General features: G+C 39.9%; 1 protein-coding gene across 2 annotated transcripts; it reads right to left on the bottom strand.

Moving 5' to 3' along the window:
* Window positions 1–1,485: 1,485 nt before the first annotated feature.
* RBMX (RNA binding motif protein X-linked) lies at window positions 1,486–10,714 on the bottom strand. 2 transcript variants are annotated; one of them, XM_081042006.1, is made up of 11 exons: window positions 10,363–10,714; window positions 8,706–8,832; window positions 8,401–8,507; window positions 7,700–7,871; window positions 7,027–7,179; window positions 6,652–6,766; window positions 6,429–6,554; window positions 6,271–6,353; window positions 4,422–5,624; window positions 3,457–3,541; window positions 1,486–2,736 (listed from the first exon to the last, which is right to left on the bottom strand). In XM_081042006.1, the coding sequence occupies exons 2-9, from the start codon at window positions 8,812–8,814 to the stop codon at window positions 5,311–5,313; spliced, it is 1,179 nt and encodes a 392-aa protein (XP_080898132.1). In that variant the 5' UTR covers window positions 8,815–8,832; window positions 10,363–10,714; the 3' UTR covers window positions 1,486–2,736; window positions 3,457–3,541; window positions 4,422–5,310. The 2 variants fall into 2 exon arrangements, with proteins under 2 accessions (XP_080898132.1, XP_080898131.1); XM_081042005.1 differs by having other exon boundaries at window positions 3,457–5,624.
* Between the last annotated feature and the right edge of the window lie 7,226 nt (window positions 10,715–17,940).

Raw genomic sequence — 17,940 nt, 5'->3', positions numbered from 1 at the left:
TAGGTATCTAACAATTGAATCATTGTAAACCTAAATTAGGTTGGTGCAAAAGTAATTGTGATCTAAAAGGTTAAAAATTGCAAAAACTGCAATTGCTTTTGCACCAACCTAATATGTCAACTATACTTATATATCCTCTACCCTATCAATTCTACTCCAAGATATTTATCCAAAAGAATGTCCAAGAATAATACAAGAATATTCAGAAACATTATTCATAATTGCCCCAAACTGGAAACAGCCGAGGTGTCCATTAGAACAGATAATCTACACACCATAAACTACACACTGGAATTCTACTCTGCAACACAAAAATGAACCACACGCACCTACATGGCTACATCTCAAAAACATGCTGAAGGCAGCTAGACACAAAAAAGCTTTCATGTAGGATTCAATTTATATTAAGTATTAATATGCAAAAATGTCCTACAGTGACAGATACCAGGTCATTGCCTCTCTGGGGGTGGGAAATGAGCTATTGACTGCGATGAAGTTTCTGGAACAAGCGGTTATGGTGCTTAGGTTATTTACAGAATGGTAGTAATTGGGGTTTTTCTGCCATCCTAATACTCAGCTAACATTTTTTCCAGGTTTGAAGTTCTGTTCTACTGGATATATAACCCAAATGCAACAGTTTTAGGCACTGATTAAGTTAATGTATGTATAGGGACCCACATAATGGAGGCTGCCCCACTAGCCCGGCCCAAGTCACAAATCTAAGTCCAAGTCAGCCTGCATTTACAGGTAACACCTGTTAAGGAAACCTAACACACCAATCACATTTATCCAAGTTGGCTTCCACTAACTCACTTTACCCTAGATAACATGCAGCCAATCATGCTTGTGTTGCACCTTCTAACACTCTATACATCTTGGGAACAGTGCTCTACTGCTTGTGAGGCACTATACTCCCTAAATCCATGATTTTCCCTGGAATCAAGGACAAATATTACTAAATTCTTTTGGCACTGACAGTGCAAACGTTAGGAGTCTGATGTATGTAGAATTGTAGATAGAGCCAGGAAACAAAGGTGCCGGTACAGCAGCACGTTAGTCATGTGCTGGTTTAACACTAATGCTGAAGGACTTAGTCCAAAGTGATTCACTGCCAAACTGAGTTAACTGACCAGTTTTTCCTGAGTTAGGCAAAAAACAGCAAAAGCATTACAGCACATCTTTGGTCCAGTTCAGCTTCTACTCTTCTAGTGTTATTGCCCCCATTTAATTTCAGGGTAAGGATTAAATTAAACCGTCCCCATTACCTTGATGCCTACCTGCAGCTCACTCCCTAAAGAGACCTAATCACAGCAACAGGCCCCCTCAGTGACTATGACCCCTGGTAACTGGCGCAAGTGCCAACAGTGCATGAGAACTACAGTTGTGTGGGAAGGGGACAAGTGAAAATCATACTTAAAAGGCTCAATAAATTCCTTATTGCAAAAAAGTAAAAATAAACAAAAAAAAACCCAGGGCCACAAAAAATGCATGTTCAGTTTTATTAAGTTTCAAATACAAAACATTCCAAAAAGAGAAAAGTGATCTATAATACCTATGCTCTCTATATTCGACTAAACAAGAAAAACACTTTATCATTTCTTTTACAACCAGTATATAAAGTCAGAAGAATCAAGACCAATTATTTTCCAATGAGAGCAGAATTAAGTCTACTGGGTCAGTAATCTATTTGCCAAAAAGCTGTCTGGTCATTTAAGTGTACTACTTAATTTGAATTCAGAATTTATATTTACTACGATTAATCTCAATGTTCCATACCATCTTCACTACATCTAAATAAAATCTCAAAAGCCAATAGAAGTATAAACCCAAGTAATATAGGTTATAGGATTGAGGAAAACATCTGTGTTAAGTGCAACAGCTATTTAAACTTGGTCAATACCCTCACTGTGATTCAAGAGCATACTAAATGAGGGTTACATTTTTTGGATTATTTTCCACAATGGCGAATGTTGGACATGATAGTACTGATATTTACTACGCAAAAATTCTCAAATTGAGTTGGTTCTTCTAGATCCAACAACTCAAAAACTTTGTTTCCTTTGAGAACAGTAGCTTTTATACTATCAGCTCTAGTCTCTAATGTTATCAAGTAGTGTCTTCATTTGTTTCCAAGACAGGAGGTGGGGGTAAAGTAGGCTTACAAAACAATAGTTACAAAAAGGCCAAGTGGCCCAATTTTGTGTCCTTTTTAAAGTGTGCTTTAGATAATTTTAGTCATGTTTCCAGTCACAGTTTCCAGATATCATTCCTCCCTTTAGTTTTTTTGATAGGACTAAATCCCACTTCTGGAAAAACAGTAAGTGTTACACTTGCTGAAAATCAGACACTTTACTGGATAACAAGTTACCACTTATGCCTTTCATTTTTCCAATTCAACTTTGAGTCATAATTAGGAAGTTCTAAATTAGAGTTGTCCCTGTAACTTTAGCTCAACAAGATCAAAGCCAAAGCTATAAAAATCTACATAAAGAACCAGAAGAACTTCCTGACTACCTCCACTTACCAATTTCCTTAACTGCTCCCCTTTCTCCATCTGGTCAATTACTTAAGTAACTACCACTCCTTAGTTAAGAGTGCTAACCAACACTGATTGCCTTCCTCAGACCCACAGGAACCCTTGAAGGCAAAAATCTATTGCCTGCACCAAACCAATTCTGAGTACTGTTTATGCAACTGTTGTGCCTTATCCACCATCAGCATTCTTCTGCTTCAACTCTGTAAAATGAAAAGCACGTGATCAGGTCACAAGATCTTGTTTTAAGCTGAAAATTACTTCTCCCTTACCTATTCTTTAAAAGGCACTTTGTTGCTTTAACTAGCAAAGCCTCCCTTATCTATTCTTTAAATACATACTTTGTTGCTTTAACTAGCAAAATATTTGCTCTAAATGGCCATGGTCTAAAAAGTAATCATAAATACCCATTACAATTCCTGTAAGCCTCACTTTGGTAATATCAATGCTATGTAATTGTAATGTACCAATAAAATTGATACTGAAACTGGGAACTTAACAGCTCCATCTAGTCCCCCTTTTAGTGGATTTGTACTGTGGCTCTGCGAAGGATCAGGCACTGATAAGAGGGTATTTCTTACAAAACGCAAAGGAGCAAGTTTGAACCTAATACAAAGGAAGTTTGCTTAAGTGTCAAAACATGAACTGTATAAAGTGCCAGTCCACAATAACTGCTTATAAAGAGGTAGTTCTAGAAAGCTTTCTTCATTCCGCCAATGGAAAACCACCTGTTTAAAATAACCACCCGACATTCAAATGAAGTTAATATGGCAGGTGTCATACATTACAGCCCTTCACTTTAGCCTCATAATGCATGAGTTAGGTTATCCCCCTCTTACACATAACTTGCCAATTTCCCAGTCATGCAAAGTGGCAAAACTGCAGTACTTTAACCTTTAAAGGCCACTGCTTTCAAAACTTACCTTAGCATTTGATTTCTCTTGCTGCCAGCTTTATCTAGTGTGAATAAATCAGCACTCCATGACCTTAATGACCAAAATCCTCAACCTGTAAAAATTAAATAGGTAACTAGTTATCTCTCTTAAGGAAATCCTTCAAAACTTGCCTATAACTTACTGCCCTCTTTTCCAGAAAGAAAAGGCAAGTTCAGACTTGCAGCTTAACGTATTTCATGTTCTACTACGTCTCTTAAGTGGTGGAAGATTCACACTGGCTTGGGATGGACTGGAATGGCTTAAATGGTTAAGTTCCATGGCTTATGGATTCTCATTCTGTTCCAATGGTGCACTGCCATGTTTAAATCCATAAGTTGAACGGACAAAACTTATTTGAAGGAATAAGTGCAGTATAAGGATTTTTAGTTGGAGGTCTTCAAGTTTACTATATTCAAGAGCATGTTTTTCAACTTCGTGGCTGGACCTGGGTCATGCTGCCTCAGGTTTTGCTTTTTTAAAGACCACTTGCAATAGATTTTCTCCAGTGTAGTTTCATAGAACTAAAAACAAGTCAGGCATCCAACTAAATGTCAAGTTTGCAATGGCTTACAGGGGTAGAGATGGGGACCCCAGACTTAAGCCATTTCCTACATTGACTAAAAGACTAATTTGAAAAATGTTAAAATATATGAAGCATGTTTAAAGGTCTTCATCAAAAAGATTTAAAAAAAAGTTACCCCCTCCCAAGCCCCAGATGGCTATTGGTAAACAGCTGTTTTAAGGCCTTTAAGTGTCATACATGCTTAAAAAAAAAATCCAAGTGTTGAATTTGGAGGACTTCTAATACGCTATAGAACACTTTGCTTTTCCAAAAGTTTTTTCTTAATCTAGAAAGCATTTCCACTGCCATCAGGTACAGTGTTTCACTGTACTATGAGGAAGGTAAGTGTTCAATTTCGACTTAGACGGAAAAACTAGTTTGCTTTGCTTACCATCTTTGCGGTTTCACAGGCATTTGATGCTTTAAATCTGATGTGGAATGCTGATAGATTCACTTTTTAGAAGTCATAAGCCTTTGAGAAGTTGGAGATAACTTCATTGCTTATCTATTTTCTCCTTTGCAATCAAGCTGTTCCTTAAAAGTGAGACACTACAGAGTTGCAAAAATTTGAAACAGTAAGAGCAAGCATCGTTTGCAGCTTCATGGTTGGTTTTGGCCAAACTTTTTATTTAGTATTCTGTAGTTGCTTAACACACACTTAAATGGTCTTATTGGGGGAGGGGGAAAGGGGAGGTTCTTGTAGATTCCCAAGGAAATGTCAGAAAGGCAAAATATGGCCAGCACTATCCATTTGTTTTGGGTTTACTGGGTGAATAGCACTTTCCTTACATAAGCACCTGATCTCAGGTTTTTCATACTGAGAACATTTGAGATTTCAGTTTGAAGACTGGTATCCTAAGAGTAGTATACCCCCGACCACCCCCTAATAGCTAGCTTGTTTGTATAGGCAGAGGGATTCATCTCCATTTTAGATGGCTAGGTGTTTGTGGAAGATCTTAGAATGGCTTGCCTCATTTACTGGGAAAAATCAGAAAGTGGCCTTTAGGGACACTTTACTTGGAAAATTACAACACTAGTACACAAGTCAAGTCTCAACACATGTAACATTTGCTTGTTGAAAGCAATGTCATAAAATCAAATAGATTAAACATGTTTTCACGCTTTTCCTCACAAGAACATAAAAATTATGGAAGGGGAACTTAACAGGAAATTTAAAAAAAGGTAACAATTTTCTTTTAGTAGTCCTTGGGTAGTTATGACAGAATAGGTTCCTTTTTGTTTCTTTCTTTGAACAGGGATTTTGGTCCAAAGTTTTGTTTTTAATATCTGCTTCTGCCTCCCCCTCTATCAGATCGGCTTCCTCCACGGCCACCACCCCTTGGTGCTCCGCGGCTTGAACTGCTGTAGGAATCACGTGGAGGAGGGTACCCCCCCCTTTCCATAGAAGGGGGAAGCCCTCTTTCTTGTCTGCCAACCCGATCACGACCACTTGAGTAGAGATCACTTCGGCTGCTTGAGTAACTGTCTCGACTTCCACCATATCCGTCACGTGAGCTGCTGTAATCATCATAGCGACTGCTTCCACCATAAGATGGCGGGGGCCCTCGTGTAGGTGGAGCACTACGTGAGTTACCTGCAGGGTCAATGGTCAGGTAATATGGCAACACTATAAATTGTATATATACAACATTTAAATCTGAATTTACAGAATTCTTGTATTAAACGTTTACTTTCTCAACTGGGAGGTTTTAAACTCTGCCATTGCTGGCCATTAACAGGGATTTGCTCATCTGCTGAGATATGGAAATGGATGGGTTTTAATGTTTGTTTGAAAAGACTGAAGACGGTGTGTATTTCAAGAGGATATTCCAGACAGCTTGTTATTTTATAGTAGACACTCAGCCACTTTCCAGTGATAAGTTGCAATTTTGAACTGTAGACTTTCCTTCATATTGGAATGGTAAACATTTGATGTTGTTAATAAAATTTTTTTTAAATTGTATTTTCACTGTTGGGGGAAAACACATAAGGCTGCCAATTTAAGCAAGCAAAATCCCCTCCAAAGCAAGCAAACAGCCTCAAAAAGAAAAAAAAAAACTTAGAAAAAAACAACAACACAAAAGCCCCTCACAAAACTAGGAAAAGCCCAGCTCATAGTTACCCCCTCAAAAGCAAGCAAACATCCCTTTAAAAGCAAGCACCACACAGCCTAATAAACTGGCTCATGAACCTAAAAACTCAAGCTGGTGCTATTCAAAGACCCTCAGCCAGTATCTTACCATAACTGTCATATGAATCCCTGTAGGAACCTCCACTTGGATGATCTGAATAGTCACGATCACGACCATAGCCATCTCTATCACTGAATTAAAGAGAAAAACTTATAAGCCCCAAGCCATCAACTTTTACAGCAAGCTTTGGCAGCAAAGTCATTTACCTATAGCCTCTTGATGGATAGTCATCACGTGAACTGGAATGACCATAATCACGATAAGTATAATCTCTTGGTGGTGGTGCATAATCTCTTGTATCACGAGAACTTGGGTAATCTCTGCTTGAATAGCTACAAAAATAAAAGTAACTTGGTTTACACTTTTGATGAGCTCTCCCCTTCAATCCTAATTATTAATGAGACAAAAGCTACTACATTTCTCTGTTACCTGTCTTTCGTAGAATATCCATCATCTCTTGGGGACAAATAAACATCTCTACGAGAAGGCAAGGGTTCCCTTCGAGGTGGGCCTCCATAACTATCTCTTCCACGTGACACAGGAGCTTAAGGAAGACAATCATTTTTAAAATATACCCAAAGTGAGAAGTTAAAATGTGAATTTAGAATCAGGCAATGAACAGTGATTCAACAAAATACAAAGTTATGTAAAACGTCCTATTCACACCTAAATTCTTTTCAGTGCTCATTAACTGCATGTACATAGATCACCTGGAGTCCTTAAGTCAGTGTTAAGCAATTTTTAGGATTCACCTCTCAGTCGTTTGTGTTATGGTGGTAGGATTGTTATACATGGAACATTTACCTCTTCCTCCCATTCCACTGCTGCTGCGAACTGGTCCTGAAGGAGCAGATCTTTTAGGGGGAGGACCCCCACTTCGAGGTGGTGGTCCTCGTTTTACTGGAAGTGGTCCCCTGGAAGAACTCATGTTAAAATTCATGGAATAACCACCATCATCTACATTAGAACAGACAAGAAAAACATGTTAATACAAGAAATCAAGAAAAGGCTATAAAAGTTCTTTGCTTGATCAAGACTATGACCATTTGTTTAGTTGGGGAATCTTGCTTTAGTTTTCACTTATGTAATAAGACTGAGCACAAGAAAGTCTATATAGACTACTAAAACAAAACTAAAGGGTAGTCTTAAAGTTACTTCAAAGGAAAATATAAATCGTTTAATTTTCATATGCTCAAACTCTTATGCCTATCAAAAATTTTCAGCAAGTGTTTTTCTCCTACAGAGTGAACTACCTGGATAAGAAATAGTATATTATCCATCATTTAAAAACACTATGTAATTTAACTTAGGATGCCTTTTATGTTTTCTTTTTAAGTCATTTATCACTTTGGTAGATGAGCCAATGTTCAATTTCAAAAGCTGCGGCCTTTAAGCCAAGACTTATCCAAAGCTCACATTGGTGTGGGTTTGTAGTTCCTAACTTATATACCAAGCCTAAGGTAGACCCAGTCATTACCCATATGCCCTCCACGTGAGGGAGGTCCCCTGGTTCCTCCACTTCCTCCTCTTCCGCCTCTAAGGCCTCTTGGAGGGCCTCTGCTTCTTGGAGGTGGAGGCGGTCCACGTCTGCCACTTTCAAACGATGGTTTAGTGGCTTGTTCTACCTTGATGGCTTTCCCATCTAAGGACTAAATAATATTTTAAAGGTTAATTACATCAACATTTAAAAAGAATTCGCAGATCCACTCTGACACTAATATCCTTCAAAATAGTTATAAATTTTGCTCACCAATGTAACAAAAACGCTACAAATAGTCAGTATCACTCTTCCATTTACGTAAAATTCTTAGGCTTTTAAGAATGATTTGAACCAAACAGAAAGTGGATACACTGCACTGCTGGTGTGTAACATTTAAAACAAGGACGGACAGTTATCAACTTATCAAAACTAATAACCAAAGAGAAAATACAAGTTATTAAATCAGTTTATGGATCCCAGATAAAGTATAGCATCATATAGTATTCTGAATTGATTCTTAAGAGTATATAATCTATAATTGTGCTATGAAATTTGGTTATAAAATTACAAAGGGCCATGATCACTGGATCCTGGAAAGGCATAAACTCAAAACAATAAAATTCCAGAGCTTCTCTAGACCAGACATTATGCTATTTTATGCACTAGCAAACACCGTATCATTGTGCAGACAATCTCACCTTTCCATTCATGTCTCTGGCTGCATCCTTAGCATCTGCTGGGCTTTCAAAGGTAACAAAAGCAAATCCTCTTGATTTGTTGGTTTCACGATCTTTCATTAAGAGTACTGAAAAGCAGTTTTCAGGGAGAAAAGTGTTACTCTAAGTTCAAATGAAATAACTAAAGTGAATCTTTAAAAAGAAAGCTCAGAACTTCTTAGAGGACAACATACATTATCACTTCAAATGATCAACGCAATGAAACTCATCATAGCTTACATTTTAATTACAAAAATAGCCCTGCATATACTTTAAGATACACTCACCTTCCACTATTCGTCCATATTTGCCAAATACTGCTTCAAGGGCTTTCTCATTTGTTTCTGTATTGAGGCCACCAATGAAGAGCTTTCCTGGGCGATCTGCTTCAACCATTTTTCCCCCGGTTAGAGTCTGTTAAAATATATAGTATTAACTCCCTGGAAAAAGTTCAACTTTATCGGACACACATATTTATTGGGATGCATAGTTCTTGTTTTACTGAAACCATTATTCCTTAATAACTAAGGACACCAAAAATGATCTTCTAAACCTCAGCAGAAAACCCAAATTAAGTAGTTAAGCCATAGCGCAATTTACATTAAACTGGTTAAAATTTCCAACTTAACTAACTTATGGCCTTTACCCCAATCCATATCTTGGCAGTTTTAATCAAGTTAATGGCTACTCAACATTTGAAAAAGTTTTAGTTTTAATTCTAGATTTGTAGCCTTTTAAGGATACAATTACATCCTAATTACCCTAATGGTTTTCAGAGACTATGGACTCATTCAAGGTCACAGACCACAGATCCTTAACACCAAGCTTTCTTCCAAGAACTCTGCCTTTCCTCATAAGGATTACATAGTAAATCTAATAAGAAATTGAAAGTTTGAGCCAACTTATGCCTCCCCTTCTTCACCAGCCCCGGCCCCGCCGGCCCCGCCGAAAAGGCCGCAATTTTTAAAAAAAAATTGTCAATACCACTTCATATTAAATAACGGAATGTGAAAAACGTGCACTGTAACACTCAACGCTCTATGACTGCAGCAGAACTCAATTAAAACGTCATTAAAAACCGCGTGGAGGGGCTGGCCCGGTGGCTCAGACGGTTGGAGCTCCGTGCTAATGCCGAAGGCTGACGATTCAATTCCCACATGGGCCAGTGGGCTCTCAACCACAAGGTTGCCGGTTAGACTCTCGCAAGGGATGGTGGGCTGCGCCCCCTGCAACTAGCAACAGCAACCGAACCTGGAGCTGAAATGCGCCCTCCACAACTAAAATTGAAAGGACAACTTGACTTGGAAAAAGCCTTGGAAGTACACACTGTTCCCCAATAACGTCCTATTCCACTTCCCCAATAAAATCTAAAAAAAAAACAAAAAACAAAAAAAACCACAAAAACCAAAAAAAATAAACTCAGAAAAATCCCCAAAAATAAAAAAACAACAAAAAAATAAAAATAATAAAAAAACAAAAACAAAAAAAACCGCGTGGAAAACACAAAATGGCGACAGTTGGACTCAACCCAGAACAACCGACACCGTCAGGGGAGTAACTTTTACCATCAGCAGTGGCTTAGGAAAGAAATTCAAAGGGCTTCCTCGCCAAAGCCGCCAATTAACAAGGACCCCGCGTAAAAGTGCACGTGCCCATCCGTACCACCAGCCCAATGCAGGTACCGGTGGCGCGGTCTCTCCTCGTCCCGCTTCAGCCCCGACCTTCGCCACCACTCCCGCAGACGACAGCGAAACTTTTGAGAGACATATAAGGAAAGAGACCACTACATTTGTTTCCCTCCGACACTCTCAGCTTTATCTAAATAGGTCGGCACCTTTGGGTTCTTAAAATGGCGCCCAGCACCCCCATCTCCAGGGAGATAATCCCAAATTCTAACATGGCAAGAATATCCAAAAAACGGTCTAAGGAAAAGGATACACGTACCGGAGAGGTGAAGATGGTTTCAAGCTCCAACGAGCTCGTGGGCAGGGTCTTCTCAGCAGTTCAGCACGAGGGAGGTCCACTGGCTCAAAAGACGGAAGAGAAAAGCTGCTAGCACTACTGCGCAACGAGGGCGAACAAAGGAGACAGCAAACTTTATACTGCCCGGGAACGAGGCTGAAGGACCCGGATGGAAATTGAGCTTAGAATTTGAAACGCAAAGGGCGGGGGGACCAGTTCCCAGTCTCTCTATTGGCTGCCTTCTCTGTCATTCACTTTTCACTTCTCCTCTCTTCTGAGCCCTCAGTTTTCTGGCCGGCGCCCGTTTCTAAACGCTTTCCCAGCCCCCATCTGTGCTCCACAAACGCGCGTTTTTGCTTTACGCTGAAATGGTTCACGGTCTGCCTTTAATAAAGAACTGAAATTTATTGCGTGTTCAAGTGAGCCGGGTACGGTGCTAAACTTTACACCCTTTAACTCGTTTAATTCTCAAAACAGCGTGATAAGGGTAGATACTCCTGTTATGCCAATTTTGCAGAAAATGGAAAATAAGTTTCGATATTAATAAAACATATTTTCCCAAACTATCTTTTACAAGAATTTTTAGCGAATGGGTGAAATTCTGATAATTAGATGTCAGGTTGGGGGGGGAAACATACCAATCGTCAGTTCCTTCATATAGAACAATTACTGAACACCTAAACGGCAGGCTCTGTCCGGGCTTGGTCGTGAGTATACAACCCAGAACAAGCGAGACAAGGGCAAGGCGCTTCATGGGTAAACCTGCCAAATTTAGCAAATAAAAAACACAGGATGCCCAGTTAAGTTTGAAGTTCAGATAATTTTTTCAGTGTAAGTATGCCCCAATCATCATACAAAAAACAAAACAAACAAACAAAAAAAAAAACAACACAACTTTTTCATTGTTTATCTGAAATTCAAACTTAACCAGACATTCTGTATTTTAGCTGCCAATCCTATGTATAGGGGGATTAAAAAATTAAAAACTTTCTAATTTCTTTAAAAACAAAGAAAAAATAAATACAATTAAGTAAAACAATTGCATGTTGTGATTAGTGACAGGGAGGAGGTAAACAAGGTGATTTGATGGACAAAATTTAGAAGACAAAATTTAATATAGACATCAGGGAAGGTCTATCTGAAGAGGTGACTTTGGAGATCAGGTCTGAAGGGAGAAGAAACCAGCCATGGGAAAGCTGGGGGGAGACCTTCTCAGGAAAAGAAGAGAGCACTAAACACAAAGTGGGGTAAAGAGCTTGGATGTGTCAAGGGACAGAAAAAGATCCAGGGTGACAGGAATTCAAGGGGCATAAAACGAGGGAACCAAGGGAAGTAGAACCTTCAAACCCATTAAGAGATTGCAAGGATTAAGTGTGGAAAAAGGGACACCAATGGGGGCCATGTGCACAGACCAGGAGAGAGGATGGTGACTTGAATCAGGGTTGTGGCAATGGGCATGGGAAGGAAGGAACAATTGCTAGGTGTACATGGCAGGTAACATGGACAGGATTTGCTAATGAATCAGATGGGAAAGGACCAGGGTGGAATTGAGGAAATGGGAAGTCATTATGAATGACTCTAAGTATCTGGCATTAGTAGGTGATGACCATTTATCAAAATGGCTGCAGAGGAGTGAGTTTGAGATGTTAGGGGTACGGAAATCTGATGCTCAGAGCTGAGATCAGAGCTAAATTGTCACTTTAGAAATGGTAGTAAACGGGCTGGCCCGGTGGCTCAGGCGGTTGGAGCTCTGTGCTCCTAACACTGCCGGTTTGATTCCCACATGGGCCAGCGAGCTACACCCTCCACAACTAGAATGAAGTCACTGAGCTGCCACTCAGCTCCCGGGTGGCCAGATGGCTCAATTGGTTGGAGTGCAGGCTCTCAACCACAAGGTTGCCGGTTTGACTCCCACAAGAGATGGTGGGCTGTGCCCCCTGCACGTAACAACAGCAACTGACATGGAGCTGAGCTGCGCCCTCCACAACTAAGATTGAAAGGACAACAACTTGACTTGGAAAAGTTCCAGAAGTACACACTGTTTCCCAATAAAGTCCTACTCCCCTCCCTCAATAAGAAATGGTAGTAAAAACCCACCAGGACGAATGAGATCACAAGAAAGAGAATGCAATGCAATAAGAAGGCCCAAGATCATACAATATGAACTAAGAAATATACATGGAGAGAAAATAACCAGAAGGAAATAATGCTAAAGTATTACCTGTTTATCTTGGGAAGATAGAATGTATGGAGAATGTATGGATAATTGTTATTTGTTTTTTTTCTTCTTCACAGTTACAATTACTCTGTCCATGGTGAATTATGTTATATGCCAGGCAGATGGTAGTAAATGATACTCAGGTCATGGATAAAAACCCCAAGGGGCTTTGGAACCAGCTCTGAATTATTAACATCAATTGAGGGAATAGTACTTAGTAAGGCAAGAATATTTATTCTTGATTTTTTGTTTTAGTTTGTTTTGTTTGTTTTCCCCAGCCAAATGACAAGTAAAGCAAAAGTCTTGCCTTCAGAATGAGTTATATAAAGATTGGCTCTGGTGATAGGTGGAAATTGGCCAGGTTAGCATAAACCACTTAAATGCCAGGCTCAGCCAGTAGAATCTGCACCCCCAGGCAGAACCAGGAGAAGTCCCTCCACTGGGCTAGCTGGCACTTGGTCTCAGATCCAGACCCAAGGATTGCAGGACCTTCCCTAAGCTCAGAGTCTAAGCCAGACCTTCCCCAGTCTAGGGCAGAACAGGGCTGACTACAACGGATGTCCCTGCTCCCTTGATCTTAATTAAGGAGAAAATGTGCATCCCTGTAGATCAGGTCACTCTGGTCTTTGCAGTTTGTGCCCAGGAATGTGAGGGAAGGAGGAGTAGAGTGCTCTAGACTGGGGGACAGCACTTCCAAGGACCAGGAGAGCAAGGGAGCAGTATCGCTAGTCAAGGGAATCGTAGGAGAAGATCTTTGTGGCTATAGTGCAGTCAGGACAGAGAGGACAAAGGAAGAAGCTGCAGAGGGAGGCAGAGGGCCTACTGAATACATCAAATGGCAATGGCGAGAGGAGCCTTTTTAAGAGGTGGAGCAAGGTAATCAGATTTTATCTTAAAGAGATTATGGTGGCTGCATTCTGGAGACTGTATTGGGGGAGGGAGGGCAAGAAGCAGGGTATAGCTGATGTAATCCAGGAGAGGGGACATGGGCCAGCTGAGTGTAAGGGACTGGCCGACCAGCAGTCACATAAGCAGATCTCATACTGCCCCAAATTAATCTCTGAATTCCACCCCTCCTCCTTATGGATCATCTAGATTTTTCTCTTCTTTCTTTGAATTATCATTAAATATAGTTCTATTTTCTCTTCACTATAATTTTTCACTTAACACATTGTTTATCTTCATATGCCATCTCAATGATTAACTGATAGACTGAGTCGAGCAATATTACTTTCCCACTAGGTATTCTTGGAGTATAATCAGTGCTTAGTAAATGTTGGCTAAATGACTTGTAAGCTCTTTTTACCTTCCATGATACTTAGTATGAGATGGGTTCATAGTAAATTAAATATTGAATACTGGTGGTCTTGCCTTTAATTCCAATTTCCTTGCAAAGGGCTGACATTTTTTTTTTTTAAAATATTTATAATCTTTTTTTTTTTTTGGTTGTTAAGAGCCCACTGGCCCATGTGGGAATCGAACCGGCAGCCTTCGGAGTTAGAAGCATGGAGCTCTAACCGCCTGCGCCACCGGGTTGGCCCAGGGCTGACATTTTTAAAAATAAAACAAAAAACAACAAACAAAAACAATCCATCGTCTCAAAAGCTTCAACCAGTTGAATGATTAAGAAATAATATTTAGGAGTGGCCGGATGGCTCCGTAAGTTAGAACATGAGCTCTTAACAACTCATGCTGGTTCGATTCCCACATGGGCCAGTGAACTGCGCCCTCCACAATTAAATTGAAGACAAAGAACTGCCGCTGAGCTGCCAGTGGGGCGGCCAGATGGCTCAGTTGGTTAAAACGCCAGCTCTTAACAACAAGGTTGCCGGTTCATTTCCTGCATGGGTTGGTGGGCTTCGCCCCCTGCAACTAACATTGAAAACGGCAATTGGACTTGGAGCTGAGCTGCACTCTCCACAGCTAGATTGAAGGACAATGACTGATGGGTCCTGGAAAAACACACTGTTCCCCAATATTCCCCAATAAAAATTAAAAAATAAAATATTTAATTATCAAGTAGGGATCACACTGAAATAAGTAAATCAGAACTCTTCTGTCAGCCTTGCATGTTTACGTGAAGGGCAGTTGTAAGGTCACTCTGCATCCAGTTATGCCTGTTTTCCAAACTACAAAAAGACATCCTGCCACACGTTCTAAAAACGTCTGTTATCTGGTATGAAGCAAGAAGGAGGAAGGGAGGAAAGAATTTTATGTGATTAAAGACTGGGAAACTTTCCAAACCACTTCAAGTAGCCACTGTCCAGAAGATAGCTACAACAAGCAAGGAATAAAAACTTAGCTACAACAAGCAAGGAATAAAAACTTTTTAACAAGCATATGGTTCTGATACCTATATAGGAAGTAGCTGAATGAACGAAGGTATAATTCTACTGTATCTTTCCCAATAATTTAGGACATGATGTGTTTTAACCAAACTTAATATTCTATCCAAAGTAACCTAAGTATGCCTTAAGGACTATTTCAAATGGGGGTGGGGAATGATGGATTTTTTCAATAAATTGTGTCAAGACAATTAAAGAGCCATTTAAAGGGGAAAAAAAAATCTGGGTATGTACCACAATTTTTACTCCAAAATGAATTCCTGCTCAAAGATTTACGTGTAAAAGTTAGAACCATTGAAGCATTGAAGTACTGGAAGAAAAATGGGTAGATGCTTTTATAATCTTTAAATGGGGACCATCCATCCATTAATTCATTTAGCAAATATTTATTCAGTGCCTATTACACGCCAGCAGTTTTAGGTGCTGGGAATAAATACATCAGTGAACAAAAACACAAAAATCCCTGCCTGCCTAGAGCTAACGTTTTAGTGAGGGGGGGTATAGAAAATAAACCAAATAAATAAATTATAAAGCATGTTTGAAGATGTAAAGTGCTATGAAAGAAATAGCATGCTAAGAAGGGGGGGGGTCAGGAATACAGGAGTGGAAGTGTGCAAAATTAAAAGGATTGATTAGAGCTGGCCTCATTAAGGTAATGTTGAAGCAAAGATAGTGGAGGGGGTAAGCAGTGTGGATACCTGGGGAAGAGCATCCCGGGAAGACGGAAGCATATCTGCTACCTGCCATGTTTTAAGAACAGCAAGTAGGCCATTATGGCTGAAACTGAGTGAGGGAACACAAGAGTAGCACGAGATAAGGCTGTTAAGTAACAGAGGAACCAGATCATGTAGGTCATTGTATACCAAGGTAAAGACTCGGCCTTTGCTGAGGAGGAAAACTTATTTTTCCTCTATTTTTCCCAGGTTCTTGACTGAGACCCCACCCCCATAATAAAACACAGATTAACATGAGAAAAACAGAAGTTTAATAACATGTATACATGGGAGAGACCCAGGAAAACTGAGTAATCCCCCAACATGACTCAAGCCATCACCTTCTCCAACTAAAGACAAAAGAAGATGGGGGGTGGGGGGGAGCCAGTAAGGGGAGGTTATCAGGAAAATCACAGTAAACAAGGACATGGTTGTCATGTAGATCTAAGTCCTGGTTTTATCCGGTAATGACAGTTTCCAGAGAATTGGTAATCCTCCACTGCTTACTGCTGAGAGGAAGACACCCTTACAAATGGAGATTCCCTTATAAATGTAAATGCCTGTAACAAAAGGGTAACTTCTACCCAGGTTTCAGAGATTTCTTGTGTCTGTCTCTTAAATCAATCAGCTCAAAATAATACTTATGCCGATGAGGCATATTTTGGGGTGGCAATTCTGATCCCCTTCACCTTTTACTGTGATTGAAATCAAGAGCCACTGTAGAGCCACTGCAGGGCCACTGTAGGAAGAACATTCTAGATAATAGCAACAGCATTTGCAAAGGCTCTGCTGAAGAAAAGAATTTGATGTATTTCAAGAACTTAAATGAAGCCACTATGGATGGAACATAGTGACATATCTATGAGGAGTGACATATCTGTCTCACCTCATAACAGTATCTCATTGGCTGCTGTGTCCAGGCAGTTGGCAGCAACGGTGAAAACAGGGAGACCAATCAGAAGATTATTGTAATAGTGCTTGGATGGAAGGGGTAGTAGTGGAGGTAGGTGGTAAGAATCTGACAACTCACCATCTACCAAAATATGGTGGATATATTTTGAAGGTAGAGTCAAAAGGATTTCCTGACTCAAAATCCAGATGGCACGAATGAAAAATAAAACTGATTCATTTGACCATAAAGCATTTATTCATCCTCAAACTGCTTTTATAGCTCATTCTTTTCAAGTGGATCTCTAAATATTAGTTTCTCCAGTCTTGCCCCTAGACCCTCTTATCTTTTCATTCTATCCTCACTCCTCCGTAAATCTCACCCATCCCCAGGGTGTTCACAACAATAAATATCCTTATGACTTCTAGGCCAAATCTCTCCCTTGAGCTCTTCAATGTGCACATCAGACTTCCTGTCTGATATTACCACTGGGCTGCCTCAAATTCAGTAACTCATTCCCTTGCCAGATATTTATTGGGTACCTAGTATGTGTTAATTACTACAGTAGGGACTGGTATACAGTGGTTGAATAAAATGGACTTGGTTCCTGCCTTCACGAGGCTGACATTCTAATGGGGAGCTGTGTGAGAAAAAACACAAGAAAACAAATTTTAAAAATAGTGAAAAGCGCCATGAAGGAAAGAAGTTGCAGTAACAGAGAATAACAAAATGTATGTGTGTGCAAGTGGAGGAAACCTGCTTACAATGGTCAGGGAAGATCTCTCTGAGGAAGTGACATGAAAACTGAGAGTTCAAGAATGAGAAGCAACCACACATGGGAAGAACTGTGGGAAGAACATTCTAGATAATAGCAACAGCATGTGCAAAGGCCCTGCCGAAGAAAAGGGTTTGATGTATTTCAAGAACTTAAATGAAGCCACTATTTAAGTGAAACATAATATTATGGAACATAGTGATTTAGGGAAAACAATGGCAAGTGATCTAGTTGGAAGGTTTAGAAGCCGTCTGATCATCCAGAACATTGGAAGTCAATGGGAAACCACTGAAGGGCTTTAAGCCAGGAGAAAAACTTGAGCTAATTTTTATTTTTATTTTTTAATTTATTTTTCATTTTTTATTGGGGAATATCGGGGAACAGTGTGTTTTCCCAGAACCCATCAGCTCCATGTCAAGTTGTTGTTTTTCAGTCTAGTTGTGGAGGGCGCAGCTCAGCTCCAAGTCAAGTCATTGTTTTCAATCTAGTTGTGGAGGGTTCAGCTCACTGGCCCATGTGGGAACCAAACCAGTGACCTTGGTGTTATGAGCACTGCGCTCTAATCATTGAGCAAACTGGCCGCCCTAATTTGTATTTTTAAAAAACAATTCTGGAAGCTA

The sequence above is a fragment of the Rhinolophus hipposideros genome (assembly GCF_964194185.1).
Source record: "Rhinolophus hipposideros genome assembly, chromosome: X".
Taxonomy (NCBI): domain Eukaryota; kingdom Metazoa; phylum Chordata; class Mammalia; order Chiroptera; family Rhinolophidae; genus Rhinolophus; species Rhinolophus hipposideros.
The sequence above is the reverse complement of the archived record's forward strand: the minus strand, read 5'-3'. Positions and strand labels throughout refer to the sequence as shown.